The 16343-nt window shown below is 41.4% G+C and overlaps 1 protein-coding gene across 1 annotated transcript in view; it reads right to left on the reverse strand.

Moving 5' to 3' along the window:
* Nucleotides 1-9017: 9017 nt before the first annotated feature.
* The window catches only part of SEPTIN10 (septin 10), a 70608-nt gene continuing 63282 nt past the window's right edge, over nucleotides 9018-16343 (reverse strand). The window contains exon 11 of the mRNA XM_032419392.1: nucleotides 9018-16006. Within this exon, the coding sequence (XP_032275283.1) occupies nucleotides 15991-16006 (16 nt within the window). The 3' untranslated portion in view covers nucleotides 9018-15990. The remainder of the gene's footprint in view (nucleotides 16007-16343) is intronic.

A 16343-nucleotide genomic window follows, 5' to 3' on the forward strand; every position in this document is an offset into this window, starting at 1 on the left:
CCTGGGTGGCTCAGATGGTTAAGCATCTGCCTTCGGCTCAGGTCATGATCCCAGGGTCCTGGGATCGAGCCCCACATCGGGTTTTGTGCTCAGCGGGAAGCCTGCTTCTCCCTCTCCCTCTCCCACTCTCCCTGCTTGTGTTCTCTCTCTTGCTGTGTCTCTCTCTGTCAAATAAATAAAATCTTAAAAAAAAAAAAAAATACCATCAAGTTTTTTCAAAGAAATGGAACAAATAATCCTAAAATTTGTATGGAAGCAGAAAAGACCCCAAATAGCCAGAGGAATGTTGAAAAAGAAAAGCAAAGCTGGTGGCATCACAATTCTGGACTTTAAGCTCTATTACAAAGCTGTCATCATCAAGACAGTATGGTACTGGCACAAAAACAGACACATAGATCAATGAAACAGGATAGAGAGCCCAGAAATGGACCCTCAACTCTATGGTCAATTAATCTTCAACAAAGCAGGAAAAATGTCCAATGGGAAAAAAGACAGTCTCTTCAACAAATGGTGTTGGGAAAATTGGACAGCCACATGCAGAAGAATGAAACTGGACCATTTCCTTACACCACACCCAAAAATAGACTCAAAATGGATGAAAGACCTAAATGTGAGACCAGAATCCATCAAAATCCTTAAGGAGAACACAGGCAGAAGCCTCTTTGACCTCGGCTACAGCAACTTCTTCCTAGAAACATCGCCAAAGGCAAGGGAAGCAAGGGCGAAAATGAACCATTGGGACTTCATCAAGATAAAAAGCTTTTGCACAGCAAAGGAAACAGTCAACAAAACCAAAAGACAACCGACAGAATGGGAGAAGATATTTGTAAATGACATAAAAGGTTAGTATCCAAAATCTATAAAGAACTTATCAAACTCAACATCCAAAGAAGAAATAATCCAGTCAAGAAATGGGCAGACATTTCTGCAAAGAAGACATCCAAATGGCCAACAGACACATGAAAAAATACTCAACATCACTCAGCATCAGGGAAATACAAATCAAAACCTCAATGCTATACCACCTCACACCAGTCAGAATTGCTAAAATTAAAAAGTCAGGAAAAGACAGATGTTGGCGAGGATGCAGAGAAAGGGTTGGTGGGAATGCAAGCTGGTGCAGCCACTCTGGAAAACAGTATGGAGTTTCCTCAAAAAGTTGAAAAATAGAGCCATACGACCCAGCAATTGCACTACTGGGTCTACCCCAGTATACAGTATATATTTGGCATATACTACCCCAAAATACAAATGTTGTGATCCAAAGGGGCACATGCACCCCAGTGTTTATAGCAGCAATGTCCACAATAGCCAAACTATGGAAAGAGCCTAGATGTCCATCAACAGATGAATAGATAAAGAAGATGTGGTGTATATATATACAATGGAATATTATGCAGCCATCAAAAAAATGAAATCTTGCCATTCGCAATGACGTGGATGGAACTAGAGGGTATTATGCTAAGCAAAATAAGTCAGTCAGAGAAAGACTATCATATGATCTCACTGATATGAGGAATTTGAGAAACAAGACAGGATCACAGGGGAAGGGAGGGAAAAATGAAACAAGATGAAACCAGAGAGGAAGACAAACCATAAGAGACTCTTAATCTCAGGAAAGAAATGAGGGTTGCTGGAGTGGAGCGGGGTGGGAGGGATGGGGTGGCTGGGTGATGGACATTGGGGAGGGTATGTGCTGTGGTGAGTGCTGTGAATTGTGTAAGACCGATGAATCACAGACCTGTACCCCTGAAACAAATAATACATTATACGTTAATTTTAAAAAGTATAAAAAAATAGAACTAAAGTATGATCCAACAATTCTACCTCTGGATATCTATCCAAAAGAAATGAAAAGAGAATATTGAAGAGGTATCTGCAATCTCATGTTCATTGCAGCACTGTTCACAATAGTCAAGATATGGAAACAACTTAAGTGTCTGCCAGTGGATGAATGGATAACGAAGATGTGGTGTATGCATATATACAATGGAATATTATTCAGCCATGAGAAAGAAGGAAATCCTGCCATTTGTGACAACATTGATGGACCTCGAGGCATTATGCTAAGTGAGATAAGTCAGATAGGGAAAGACAAATACTGTATGATATCACTTACATGTGGAATCTAAAAGAGCTGACCTCTTAAAAACAGAGAGTAGAGTGGTGGTTACCAGGGACTGGGGGAACTGGCAAGATGTTGTCTTAGGATGAAAATTGCAATTAATAGATGAATAAGTCCTGGAGATCTAATGCACAGCATAGAGATTATAGAGAACAATACTGTTTTATAAACTTCAAAGTTGCTAGAAGACTACATCTTAATTGTTCCCACAACAAAAAGAAATGATAATTATGTGATGTGATAGAAGTGTTAGGTGACACTACAGTGAGAATTATGTCACAATATATAAATGTATCAAATCAACACATGTATTCTTTGAACTTACACTATGTCAATTACATCTCAATAAAATACTTTTAAAAAATAAATTGAAAAGGAAGAAACATGATTATTTCAATAGAGAAAGCATTTAACAAAATCCAGCCTCCATTCCTGATTAAAACAAAAGAAGGCTAATCCAGCATCCTTTAGGCTTGGTGTTACTTCTTCTGGAAAGACTGCTTGAGGCCCCACCAAGTCCAGATTGGGCATTCCATTTACAAGCTTCAGTAGCATCCTGAGCTTCTCCATCAGAGCCCTCAAAACAGCAGAGCTCTGAGCTGTGCCTGCTGGCTGGGTTATCATGCCTTGAACTTTAGCCCACTAAAGATATCTGGAAGCTGGGTAAATGGATAAATAAAGTTATAGGCTAAGCTTTACAAAACATTCTCAAAGCAGAAGAAAAAGATAATTAAAAGACCTATATAGGAACTATGTATGCTTGTTTAAAATGTATGGTCTGCCAAATTCAAAAACAAAAAGAGATATGATAAGCTTTATAGTAAAAACACATACAGATGTAAACATGGCAGCTAATTGTTTAAGCTATTGGAAAATGTACAGGTGAAGCAGGGAGATAAATGTGCCAGGAATTAAGAACAAGCTTATTACTCTTCTTTGGCACTAAATTGAACTTTGAGCTCCCCAGTAGCCAAAGCAAAAAGAGGATGATATCAGATATCAGATGATATGTAGAATTCTCACTGGCTCATAAAGGAAGACAGAGCCTGATTAGTAGCAGAAACAAGCTGCTTATAGAGATAAATAGATGGGGACAAATTACTCAAGAATTATATGATTGCCACATCAACAACTGGGAACCTTTCATACAGCAATACTACCTACAAATCTATGCTTGCTAAACTGATCAACTGGCACCTCACTGAGCATGACAAGGTTTTGCTCTACACAGCCATGGATGGGCAGGACAGGAGCCAGCTTCTTGGGGGGCACCGAGCTCATGTGCCATGATCAAAAGCAAGTCAATGTGGAAGATTTTACAGAAAATCATAGGGGATGGATAGAGAGGGCTTGTGTGGAGTCTTGATTTTAAAATGGGGGTATGGAGGCCCATGGGAGAGAAGTGATGTGTGAGTCTGTTGACCAGATCTACTTTTATGTTTTGGATCTCTACTAAAAGAGGATCGAGTTCCTAGCCTGGGCAAGGTGGGGTTTCAGCAGCTGCCACTTTCCTCCAAGAGGAGCAGGTGGGATGGCCTCTGTACTTCATGCAGTAGGGGTGCAGCCCAGCTAGCTCAGGGAGCCACAGGCAGGGGAAGATCAAAGTGCAAGGGACCTCTCTCATAGAGGAAGGAGGTCAAGAACAAGGTCAGTTCTTCTGAAGGTAAATCAGTAAATAACAACAATAGCAGCAAACTGCCCTGCCTAGTTGATAGATCTTGTGTACTTCTTGTTTAAATAATTTAGATATACTGTCAATTATCAATATATTGTCTCTCAACTTCAAATTCATCCTTCATTGCTTGCTCATGAAAATTAAGATGGGCCCTTTACATATTTTTTCTTTGCCAGCTGGCACCACATTAAATTTTGTTAGTTGAGGGCATTGGGAAGAGGCATTCTCCTTCCAAGTTCCAGCAGGCTCCTGCAGCACTTAGGTGGTTGTAGACAGGAGTGCCTTTTCTCAGACGCCTCCCTGAGAACAGCCTTCCTAGCACCCTGTAGGGTGGGTTTCCTGCAGGTTTCCCAGGGCAGCACCACAGAAACTGCTTCGTGTGCCTGGCAGGGGCTTTGGGGTGGGGAGGGCAATTAATAGAGAATAGGCTGAGAATAGGCTGGCCTCTGGGTGAGTCATTCTCTGATTTTTGACCAGATCCTGCCACTCCTCCACCCCACTTCCCCAGGAGCTCCTTCTCAGCCCCAGGGGCAGTGGCTGCTCCTTGTAGCTGTTATTGCTGTACTCTCTGGCATTTTCTCTGCTTCTTACTATCCAGATCCTCTTTAATTCTGTTATAGTTGATAATTCTTCATATTAAATTTTCCCTGTTCACTATGCGGTTTCTCTCTCCTGACTGCTCCTGACTGATGTATATAGAATCTGCTAGAAGCATTTTCTCCAGCCACTAAAAACAATCTTGTATGGAGCACACAAACCCCATTTGTAATGCCCACAGATTGGCATCATCCATCCAGCTGACAGTTGAGTGGACTGCATGCCAGACCCTGGAACTCCAGAGATGAATTGGACATGGACTCTGACCTGAAGGATTTTGTGGTGTAGTGAAAAGCTCAAGCACATAAGCCATCTAAGCACCATGATATAGGAATATGTTTTGTGGGAGTTCCAAGAAGGGAATCCTGTCAACATCAGGGGCCTTCCCCCTGCTGGTCCAGCTATTCTGTCCCTTTCCGCATCCCTAGCCAGCCTGCCTGCTCGAGGCCCAGCACTGCACACATGAACCCCTGCACTGCGCACTGCCAGCCTGCTCCTCTCCACAGGTGAGGAGAGCTCAGACCCAGCTGGCTGCCAGAACCTCTGCAGGTCTCTGCCCTGGATACAACCTCCCAGGACAGCCAGGTCTCCAGGAGTAAGCTGAGGGTTGGACAAAGAGCACTTGTGTGTGCACGTGGGGGGTGGGGAGAGGTAAGATGGGGTTGTTGGGCCATAGACCCACAGTCCTGTGCATATAAGGACCCTTGGTCTGAACATTGAGGGGCAGGCTGCAGGGCACTGGTATCCATTTGTCCTCCTGCCCAAAGGCACCAAATCATCCCGAGCCTCTCCCTGAGTCCCTATACCCACAGCACTGACTGCTCTCATGTCCCCCTGCCTTATATATGCCTGACATGCCCTGCCTCCATCTCCCACCTGGGAAATTCTTCTCCCTGCATCCCCTCCCCACTCCAGTAAGATTTATCAAATAAAAAACAAATACAGACATAGTAAGGAAAGACTTTATTCCAAAGGGTTGTTGTAAGGGCTGGAGATAGGGACTGTTGTGATAGGGGGAACGCTCTGATCATGGCATCTGCATAGCTCAGGGTCAGGCAAAAAGGGCTTTCCTGTTATAGGGAGCAGGGAACAAAGCTGGAGAGAGCCGGCTGTGGGGAAGTGGGGTGGAGGAGTGGCAGAATCTCGTCGAAAATCAGAGAATGACTCACCCAGAGGCCAGCCTATTCTCAGGAGGGCCCAAGGAGGGGCTGAGAGGCTGGGTCCAGCTGAGGGTGGGTCAGAGTTGGAGCACTTTATTCCGATTAATCAGTGGGGACCAGTCTGGGTCGAATCTTGTCCATGGCAAACAAGGGGACATTGTGAATGTCCTCTAAATTGTATGGGAAGGGGGATCTTGGCAGAAAGTCATTTCCTGGAACACAAAGGGCAGGGGTTTTCCCAGCCTTCAGTTTTCCAGGATCACAAAGCTTGGGTAAAGCTTGACATTATCACTTTTACTTTCGATGTTCTCTTGGATTTCACCACATGAAGAGAGAGACAGAGAAAGAGAGGAGGGTCAGTAGACTGATGCTGACCTCACTGTGTCCTGATTTCTCAGCCCCTGCTGTGGCTGCGGACCACCACCTTCATATTCAAACTCCTAGGGAGAGTCCGACTAGGTTATGTGGCCCACAGCCCACAGCCTCCCTTCCATCTCCTCCTTCGCAACTCTGTAGCCCATATTTTAGCTTTGCAGCAGCTTCTGATTAGGCTTTGCAGAGGGGAGCCAGGGGAGCACCACGGGGCAAGAGGGGCAAAGTGCCAATTGCTTGCCATTCTCATCAGCATGGCCCTTGGGAGCTGCCATTCCCATGTTACTCAGGGCTCCCCTGTGCTCTGCAGCACCTGTATAACCAGCCCCCCACAGAACATCCTCTGTGAACTCCCTGGGTTCCCCTCTTCCCGATGATCCTAATGACCCAGACTGCTAAATTGCTGTTAAATGCAATCAGGCCCTTCTTTCACTCTCTCATCCCAAACAGGTTAATCCCACAGGCTGCTAGCCACCCATGGCTGTCGTGGGTCGGGAGCCCTCCTGAGTTGAACCAGCTACAGTTACAAGACCATGTGGACCAAGAGGGTAATTTTCTGGGCAAGGTGCTACCAGAGGCTGGTAGGGTAGGTGCCCAATGCCTCACAGCCTCCTGGGCACAAAACTGAGGTTCCCCAAGAAACGGGGAACCCATGTGGGAGCCTCTGGAGACAGGTTTGAACAACTGGACAGAGGGTGTTCCATTAGCCAGACTAGGGTACCCAGGAGGAGGGTGGGCAGTGGACATGAGGAGGCCTGTTTGGGACTGCTGAAGTGTTGGTACCTGTTGGCCACCCAGCTAGATATATTTCCAACACATGGTTAGAAATATGGATCTGGTGCTTGGATGAGAGATGAAGGCCACAGTACAAATATGGTACCATCGGCATGTGGCTGAAGTGAAGAGTGGAGGTGAGCACACACAGGAGGACTGAGGAGGGGAGGGGAAGGAAAGCTGAGGATGGAACTGGTGACGCCATCTTTCAAGTGATTAAGGAAACTAGCCCAGCACAGAAGGTGGAGAAGGGGAAGTAGGTGAGAACAGAGCTTCATCTTCCCAAACCTGCCTCAGCGTCTTGACAGGGGAGAGAAAAACAACTATCTTTCGGAGTATTCTGAAGATAAGTGAAATAATAATATGACAACATAATGCAGCCAGATGGTGCCTCACACAGAGCATGTTAACCTCATTACATTAAATAACACACGGGGCCGAGCTCAGGAAAAGCAGGGGCTTCCACTCACTCATTCCTGTTCCTCCTGAAGGCACCACAAAGACAGCTGGGCCTCAGGAAGATCTGAATGGATGACTTCTTCCATATCTGGATGTGGGAATAGAATAAACCACTTAGCAAATGGGTCACAGTCCTGTCATCCCAAAGTAGAGATGATAATCTGTCCATCCCAAGACATCAGAGAAAACTATCAAGATCAAAAATTTATCTAAAGCTAGAGATTATTTTTATGGTCTGTCATTACTTTCGCTTATGAACACCAGGCACTATTTAAGGTCATATGTAGCACTTAGGTATAAAGTAATGTCACATCTTATTTTTACCCAAATGATAGATTTCTAGAAGAGATGGGAAGTTTTCCTTAAATCAGACATCTCTGAATATCCCACCATACTTTAGAATACTCTTAAAAACCTCTCAGGTATTTTCTGGACAGTCTCAAGTGATTTACTAAATTCTCACCTCTCTTAAATTGGCATTAACCACTTTGACACTGGGTAAACCTTACCTTTGTTCAGAAATTTGCACAAAACTATCGATAGTCCAGAAGATAGCTGTCCTAACAGCATGACTAAGACACGCAGCCACATACAACTCAGAGTGATTACTTAGCAGCATCTGCTGGTGGGAATCATAAACACCTGGATTTTAAAAGGAAATTATTTTAGTTATGGCAAATTGTTTATATATTCACTAGGAAAAGTCTAGCACCTCAGAAGGATTGTATTATTTTTTGTTGTTGTCGAATGAGGAGGAAAAAAAGGAAAATGGTTCACGTTTAAATGGATGGTTCTTAAGATGTAAGCATTTGAAAATCAATATACCAATGTGCACTGTGATATGTGTGCAAACATGTGTGAACTGGGGCCCACAAAAAGAATAGCAAGACAGTGACTTATCCTTTTTGTTATACCTATTCTCTGTATTTTCAAAAGAAATATTAGACACTTATTTTTCTCTTAGAAAACAGTTTTTTATTTGCATCTGCTACTGAAGAACAGCAAAACATCTATCTTCTAAAGCAGAAATTTTGATGTGGAGTTCCATGGGAAATATTGATCAAACCAAGGCTGTCCAATGGGATAACATGGGTGTGAGGTAATGTCTGCATTCCAATAATATTCTCCACTCAATGTCACATTCATGTATCAATTTTTTTTTTACATAACAACCTTTAAACATTTTTTAGAAGGAAATAAACTCTTAGCAAATAGAAACAGATAAGTATTAAAGTGATACAATGTCATATGAACTATGAATCCACTAAATTCATGTAAATACAATTTGTAACCGGCACTGAAAAACAGCCTTTACTATGATCAAATTAGAGAATAGGAGATCCTGGGAGGTGCTTTAAAAAATTTCCCATCTAGGGGCGCCTGGGTGGCTCAGTAGGTTAAGTGTCTGCCTTTGGCTCAGGCCATGATCCCAGGGTCCTGAGATCCAGCCCCGTATCAGGCTCCTTGCTCAGAGGGGGAGCCTGCTTCTCCCTCTCCTTCTGCCCCTCCCCTCTCCCCCTGCCCCATCCCACTCGTGTACACGCTCTCTCTCAAATAAATAAAATCTTTAAAAAAAATTTTCCCATCTACTGATATTTCTGAAATCCCATCACTCAAACTTGTTCAAGTCTTGAAGATTTTTCCGTTCTTTAAGCATCTTTTTAAAGCTAGGATTTTTATGTCGGGTAACACCTTAAAACACTGAAATTAACAACTCTGCAATAAGAAACCTGGAACAAACAGAAATAACTGAGGAATACAGGGTCAAGCCCTGGAGAATACTACCAGGTATTGGCATGGCGGGGGTGGGGAGGGGCTGGTAAGCTGCCCTCTCTCCTTAGGTGTCTAACCTGAGGGACATTATAATCAGTTTCCAGTTTCCAGATGCCCAAAAAGAAATTCCCCTCAGCTCACATCTTCCTGGAGACATTCTATTGACAAGGCTGTGTTGGTAAGACTGTCAGAGCCAAGTTTTGTGAACAAACAGCTACACTGTTCACTGGGAAAGACAGAAATATCTGGTTTCTTTATTGGGGAGTGCAGGGCGTTACAGCAGGAGACAAGGAGGGTCAGTAACACCCGCCCACCTGCTTCCTTGAGTCAAACAGGAGCACTGACATTAATTAGAGCAGCTGAAAATCACTAAGTGCTTTAAAAGCCACAGATTGCTGAGAGGGCACCAGACTCCGAAACAATGTTTAAGCCAATGCTACTGAAATGTCTAGGACCAAAAGTTTCTTGTTCTTGTGTTTTACCTAATTGAATCAGGCAATTTAGGTGAGGTGGTAGTGGATATAATTCTGAGAAGGCCTGCACTCATCCAGCACAGCCTGGGGTGGGGGCGCAGGGAGGGTGATTCCCCCTAATTATGGGCTTCATTTAACAAGCTCATCTGGCTCTCACATTAAGCTTAGACTTTGTCAGCAATAAAGGTGATTATTTTGGCCTCCCACTGCCAGTTTTACTTTTCAATTTCTTTCAGAACTCAGGTGAGGAAACTGGGGGCAATTAGCCTCTGAAAATTTTTAACTGGTCAGAAACATTGAGAAATAACAGAGAATGGATGCAGACCAAGGAACTCATGGTGAGGTTTTGTGGGACCAGGTGTATGGGGCTCAGAATGTGGCACTTCCCCCCCCTTCTTAACACTTTAAAGTATTACAGAAAGTGCACATGTAAATGTACAGCCTGACAAGTTTTCACAAAACAGTGGCACCCATGTAACCAACACCAAGAAACTTACCAGGACGCCAGAATGTCCCTTCAGGCTCCCTTCAGCTACCACTCCTCCCCTGCAATGACCATGATTCGGACTTCTAGCTACACAGATTTGACATGGGTGGGTGTTGTGGCTTGGTGTCTTGTAGGCTGTTTTTAGCTGTGCACTTGGCTTTACACTTCTTGACTTGGCAGAAGTTTAGAGCACCTGCTGCTTTGACCTGTGGGTGACAGCTACTTGTAGCTAAGAAAGACAGGAATTTATGCAAAGGTCAGAAGTCTTCTTTGGGTCTCACTGGGCTAAAATCAAAGCACAGCTGAGTTCCCTCTGGAGGCTCCAGCGGAGAATCAGTTCCTTGCCTTTTCCAGCTTCTGGAGGCCCCTGCGTTCCTGGCTGTGGCCTCTTCCTCTGTCATCAGAGCCAACAGTGGTCCATCCCTCTGAGCCTCCCTCTGACTACAGCCAGGAAAGGCTCTCAGCTCTAAGGAACTAAGTGATTAGACTGGGCCCACCCTGACAATCCAGGCCCATCTTCCCACCTCCAGGCTAGAGCTCACTTACAACTACAGTCTTTTTTTGCCAGGTAGGGTTCAGCTTCCCGGATTCGGGGCATTAGGGCACAGACATCCTCAGTGGTCTGGGAGAGGCAAGCGCTGCCCCAACCTACCACAGGGAGAGGAGTGAAAGAACACTCTGTTCCTTAGACATCTGGTAGGATTCTTGGGTGAAGCTATCTCGGCCTAAACTTTGAGGATCTTAATTATGGATTACCTATTATTATGAGACTTTCTATTAATTTATCAGTAAGTTATTTTTTAAATGAATTTATCATTTCTTCTGTATTTTCAATTTTATTTATGACATCTTAATGTCTAACAGGATCTGTAGAGTGACATTTTCTTTTTTCATTCCCATTGTTTCTGCCTTTTAACTTTTACTTTTTAAGAAAAAATATCAGGCTTATTTGAGGTATATGAACGTTTTCCACCACTCCAAGAGGTTTCCTTGTGTGCCTTTGAAGTCAATCCACACACCCCACCCCACCCCCGGCCTCAGCATGCCTGGTAACCAACCACAGCTTATTTCTGTCCCTATAGTTTTGCTTTGACAAAAATGTCACATAAATGGAGTCACAGAGCCATTTGTGTTTGGCTTAGCATAATACTTTTGGATTTATTCACATGTCTACATGTATCAGTGTAGCTTGTTTATACACTCATCAGTTGATGGACATTTGGGTTGTTACCAGTTTGGCAGATTATGGAAAAAGCTGCTATAAACATTTCAGTACAGGTCTTTGTATGAACAAACATTTTCATTTATCTTGAATACATTTTTTAGGACTGGAATTGCAGGCTTGTACAACATGACAGACCAATGTCCCCCTAGATCTCAATCTCTGGAATGTTTGAAGGTTAGGTTACATGGCAAAGGGTTACTAAGGTTGCTAGCCAGCAGATAGAGAGATGTTGCTAGTGGGCCCCATGCAATCACCAGGGTCTCTGAAAGCTGGAAGACGGAGGCAAGAGGAAAAGGTCAGACTGAGGCCATGTGAGAAGGATTCAACTCACCACTGCTGACTGTGAAGACGGCGGAAGCAATCATGAGTCAAGGAATGTGGACAGCTTCTAGAAGCAGGAAAAGGCAGAGGATTCTCCCCTAGGGCTTTCAGAAGGCACACAACCCTGGCCACACCTTGATTTTAGCCATGTGAGACCCATGTCAGCCTTCTGGCCTCCAAAACTGTAATACTGTGTTTTTTAAGCCACTAAGTTTGTGGCAATTTGTTATAGCAGCTGTAGAAAACTAACACATACAGTGAGGGAACAGGAAACTGCCAGACTTCCTGAAATGGCTGAACCATTTTGCATTCCCACCAGCAATGGTCATCATTCCACAACAACCCCCCTTTTTTTTTGTCAGGTTTGTTGTTGTTTTCAACTTTAGCCATTCTATGCCTCTTTCCTTTCTTCTTGGTCATTCTTCCCATGGTTTATCAATTTCAATAATCTTTTAAAAACATAAGAACTTTTGATTTTTTTTCCTATTTCATTAATTCCTGAAATCCTGTTTTCATCTTTATTGTTTGCTTTGGGTTTAGTTTACTATTTTTTTCCTAACTTCTTGAGATGAATGTGTACAGCACTGGTCTTCAGCCTTTTCCCCTCCTAATACTAGCCTTTAGGATTATAAATTTTGACTCTAGGAATGGCTTTAGCTGCTTCTCACAAGTTATGATGTATAATATTTTCATTATCATTCAGCTCAAGATATTTTTCTAATTTCCTTTTTGATTTCTTCTCTGACCAATGGGTTACTTAGAAGTGTATTTATTAGTTTCCAAACATGAGCATTTTTGTTATTACTGATTTCTCTTAATTATAATATGATCAGGGAACACAGTCTACATGATGTAACTCCTTTAGAAGTACTCAGGCTTACTTTGTAGTCAAATGTCCTAGTCAGTTTTCATAAATGTTCCTGGTGGGCCTGAAAGCAGTGTGTGTTCTGTGATTTGGGATACACTGCTCTGTAATTGTTCACCAGGCCAATGTGGCTGAATGTTTTCTTCAAGGCTCCCATATCTGTACCAATATTAGTCTGCTTAGTCTATCATACACAAAAGGTGTGTGAAAATCTCCCGAGTGTGGATTTGCATACTTCTCCATGTATTCTCATCATTTTTGCTTTAAATACGCTAAGGCTGTTACGTACATACAAATTTGGAATTTTTATATATTCTCGTACTCGAGAAATCTATCTCCATCTCTAACAGTGCTTTTGCCTTAAAGTTTTTTTAATACATAGAAAATGCAGGTACACATTAGCTTTTGGCTGGAGTCTGCATGATGTACCTTTTCCTATCTTTTGTCTATGAAGACAGAGAAAGTTTCAGACTTCTCTTGTCAAACGCTCACAGCTGATTTTTAAAGACTTTCACCTAAAAAAAATTACAGCATATAATCCATGTAATTACTTATTTATTTGGGTCTAAATCTACCATATTACTAAATGCTTTCTGGTTGTCATACCTGTTTTATTTCCTTTGTTTGCTTTTGGATGATCATTTAGTGGACTAGTGTTCCTTCTACTGACTTGAAAGTCACACACTTTACCATGTCTACGTGCACTCCAAGTCTCATGTTATGAGCTGACTGGGACTCTCAGTTAATGCAAGAACTTTAGATTACTCAATTTATCCCCCTCCCCCAATTTATATGCCACTCTAGTCTTGTATTTTAGTTCTCTCTGTATTTCCATCTCCACAAGACATTGTTTTGCAGCCATTATTCATTTTGATTTATCCAGATGGTTACCATTTCCATTACCATATATACCCTTCTGCATCTGTATTTTTTTAAACACTACTTATTTATTCTACTGCACGCTGTATTAAGAACTGCTTGCCTGGACTGCAGTCTCTCTACTGAGTCAGCCAGCCCGGGCCAGTCCCAGCTCCTCCAGTACATCTTTCCTGTGAACTCTGGAGGAGTATCTGACCAGGTGAGGTCAAATCTTTCCATGGCTCCTACTGCCTACTGGATTGGGTTTATAAACTCTTTCTTGATCTGTCCCCTACCTAATTCTAAAATCTCATCCTTACTTATGTCCCACATCTGCCCTATACTCTCTACTCACAGTTAGTGATTTTCTAGAGTACCCAGATTTTATCAAAAACATGCTATTCCTTGTACCTGGATTGCCATTCTCCATTTGTGTATCTGAAAAACTGCTTCTAATCCTTCAAGACCTAGTCACTTCCCTGGGTGCTTTCTTGTGCTCTGTGGGTGGAGGCCAAAGCCCTTCTGAGAGTACTCTGTGCATAAATCTGCTCTCTTGTTACTGTTCTGGTTGCTCCATGAGGGCAGGACTAGCCTTAACCATGCATATCCCCATTTCCTAGCCCAATAGGAAAATGGGGCCTAAATTGAGATCATCCTCCAAAAGGGGATTATACTCCCCATAATGCATTTGTTTTCCTTTGTGTTGTTCTGAAGCTGAAATCACAGTCTATGTGAAAGAGCTTGAAAAATCAGATAAGTATATAAAGATTAATGGTTGGTAGTGAGTGGTAACTATTTCACATGCTTTATGGAAAAAAAATTTAAACAAAACATGTCTACCTTTATTTTGTTCCCAGGAAATTTAAGTATCAGGAGATCATAACTTACTTTGTCACCCTGTGCCTGAATAGTGAAAAATATATCAGCTTTGTAAGGAGAATCTGAATGTTGTTAATTGTTCTAAAAATTTTGTTCTTTGCAGGATAACTCTTTTAAAATAAAATCTTACCTGGAATCCCAAATACATAACATCACGTTGTGAATGAAGCGCATGTGCTGAGTCTTTCTCAAAACAGAGTCACGAGCAGCACAAAATGATTACCCCTCTGCTAAGTTCAGAGTTTGGGCAGGTTTCCATAATCTCTTCAACTAGAGAACTGAATAACTTTGTTTTAACATGCCAATGACCAATCTGGCATTTAAAAGTAACTTTATTAAAGTTGAGGATAGCTGTTTAATACACAATTTGATATAATAAATCTACAGCTAGCCACCACTCACATCACATAATTGAGCTTCTGGGATGACACTCTCCTCGGCTAACGCTCAGCGCTGTGGCAGTGGCTGGGCTCTGTACGACAGGCTACCTGCCCTCATGGACTCACGGGCTCTGTACGACAGGCTACCTGCCCTCATGGACTCACGGGCTCTCCTGCTCCCACCTTCCAGAACTTGGGCATTCCTGATCCTGAGAAGAAAGTTCAGAGCTTTTTCTGTGATATTTATAACTTACTTTACTGAAGTTTTAAAAGGCTAAGAGACATTTGTGAATTTCAAATGTAAAACTGGAATTTGAAGTGTTTGTCCAGATAAATTGTACTATGAAATGAAAGGTTTTATTTGCAACTTACACAACTTCATGAAAAAATACACTGCTCAGAATCTGACATACGCTAAGTAAAACATTTTGTTTTCTGAAAAATATGGGTAATATATGCCTGTCTTAAAATTTAATTCAAACACATGATTAAATGAACGAATTTTGATAAAATGTTTAAGATGACAGTTTGCAAAAAGAAAAGTTATTTAACCACATTTGAGTAAATATATAGATGTATATGTTACTTGTCAAGAGTAAGTGTCAATTTTATTTAGGGTATTCAAGTACAAAAAATGAAAATTTATATACCAATGACTGTTAAGAAAAAATTAGAAGGCATTAAATTGTTCTAAGAACGCTACAAAGGCACTGAATTCAAATATCCCTTAATATATGGATTATCTAAATTTTCATCTTTAATATTCAGTTGCTCACAGTTATTTTCTTAAGAAATATTTTTAATAAGATGATTCTACCTTATGATTTTTCCCCTGGAAAACAGAGTTTTAAACAACAAGTATGTAAAACATTCTAATGAAATAGAGTGGCAATACCCCAGGTTCAAAGGTACTCATCACTAGATGATTTATACCTAGATGTTTTTACTTTTACACACATCTTGTTTCATCACAACAATACATCAACCACAATAAGGCACACTGAATTGTGGAAGGCCATGTTACATAATTTGATACAAAAGCTTAGGATCATGTTACCAATTGGATAATGGTATCAAAAACTAAAAAAAAGTTCTATGAAACTATTAAGAGGTTAGAGCTTCAGGTACATAATACATTTTAAAACATATTTCCCAAAATTTACCTTTAGTATGTACAAAAAAGGAGTTCATCTTGGAATATAAATGCAATCAGATAGCCATATAATGAATGACTTCTGTATTTTCAACGGCATTGACACTTTGCTCTGTGGTACAATGCATGTAAGTGACAATAACTGGGCAACAGGGGAAATGATTTAGATTCATCACAAACCAGCAACTTGAAAACTTCTAACAACAGTGAATATAAAAGTGGTATCACCCACTGTGGCTTATGTATTAACCTTATACTTAAAAATATTTTTCCATAAATGGCAGTAACTACAGCCATTTGCCAAATATAGAATAAATGATACAGCAAATAAAAACAGCAAGAAAATCAAAGTATACTTCTAACATTTTAATAATTTTTGCTTGTGATGACCTTCTGTGATCTGGAACCTTTGTTTTACATAAAATTGGAGCTGGAAAGAGAAGAAAAAACCTTTTGATTGGTACAATAAAAAAAACTACATAGGAAATAAAAATTACTAGAATCATTAGTTTTACAAGGTAAACTTTTACAGAAAGAGCAAATATACATCTAATATACTATAGATATCTTTGGAAAATAAAAAATAAAAAAACATCAAACTCCATTTTCTTGAATATGAATTCTTTTGAGCTCTCAAAAAAACTATGGGCTTGGCCCTGACTTTATAAACAAGAGCACATGCTAACAGTGGTCTTTAAGTGGAGCAGGGCAACAATTTTTACAAAGCAAATGTAAACTGTCTTTCATATATGGAAGAAACTTGGGGA

This window comes from Phoca vitulina, unplaced genomic scaffold (assembly GCF_004348235.1).
Source record: "Phoca vitulina isolate PV1807 unplaced genomic scaffold, GSC_HSeal_1.0 scaffold22, whole genome shotgun sequence".
In the NCBI taxonomy this organism is placed as follows: Eukaryota; Metazoa; Chordata; class Mammalia; order Carnivora; family Phocidae; genus Phoca; species Phoca vitulina.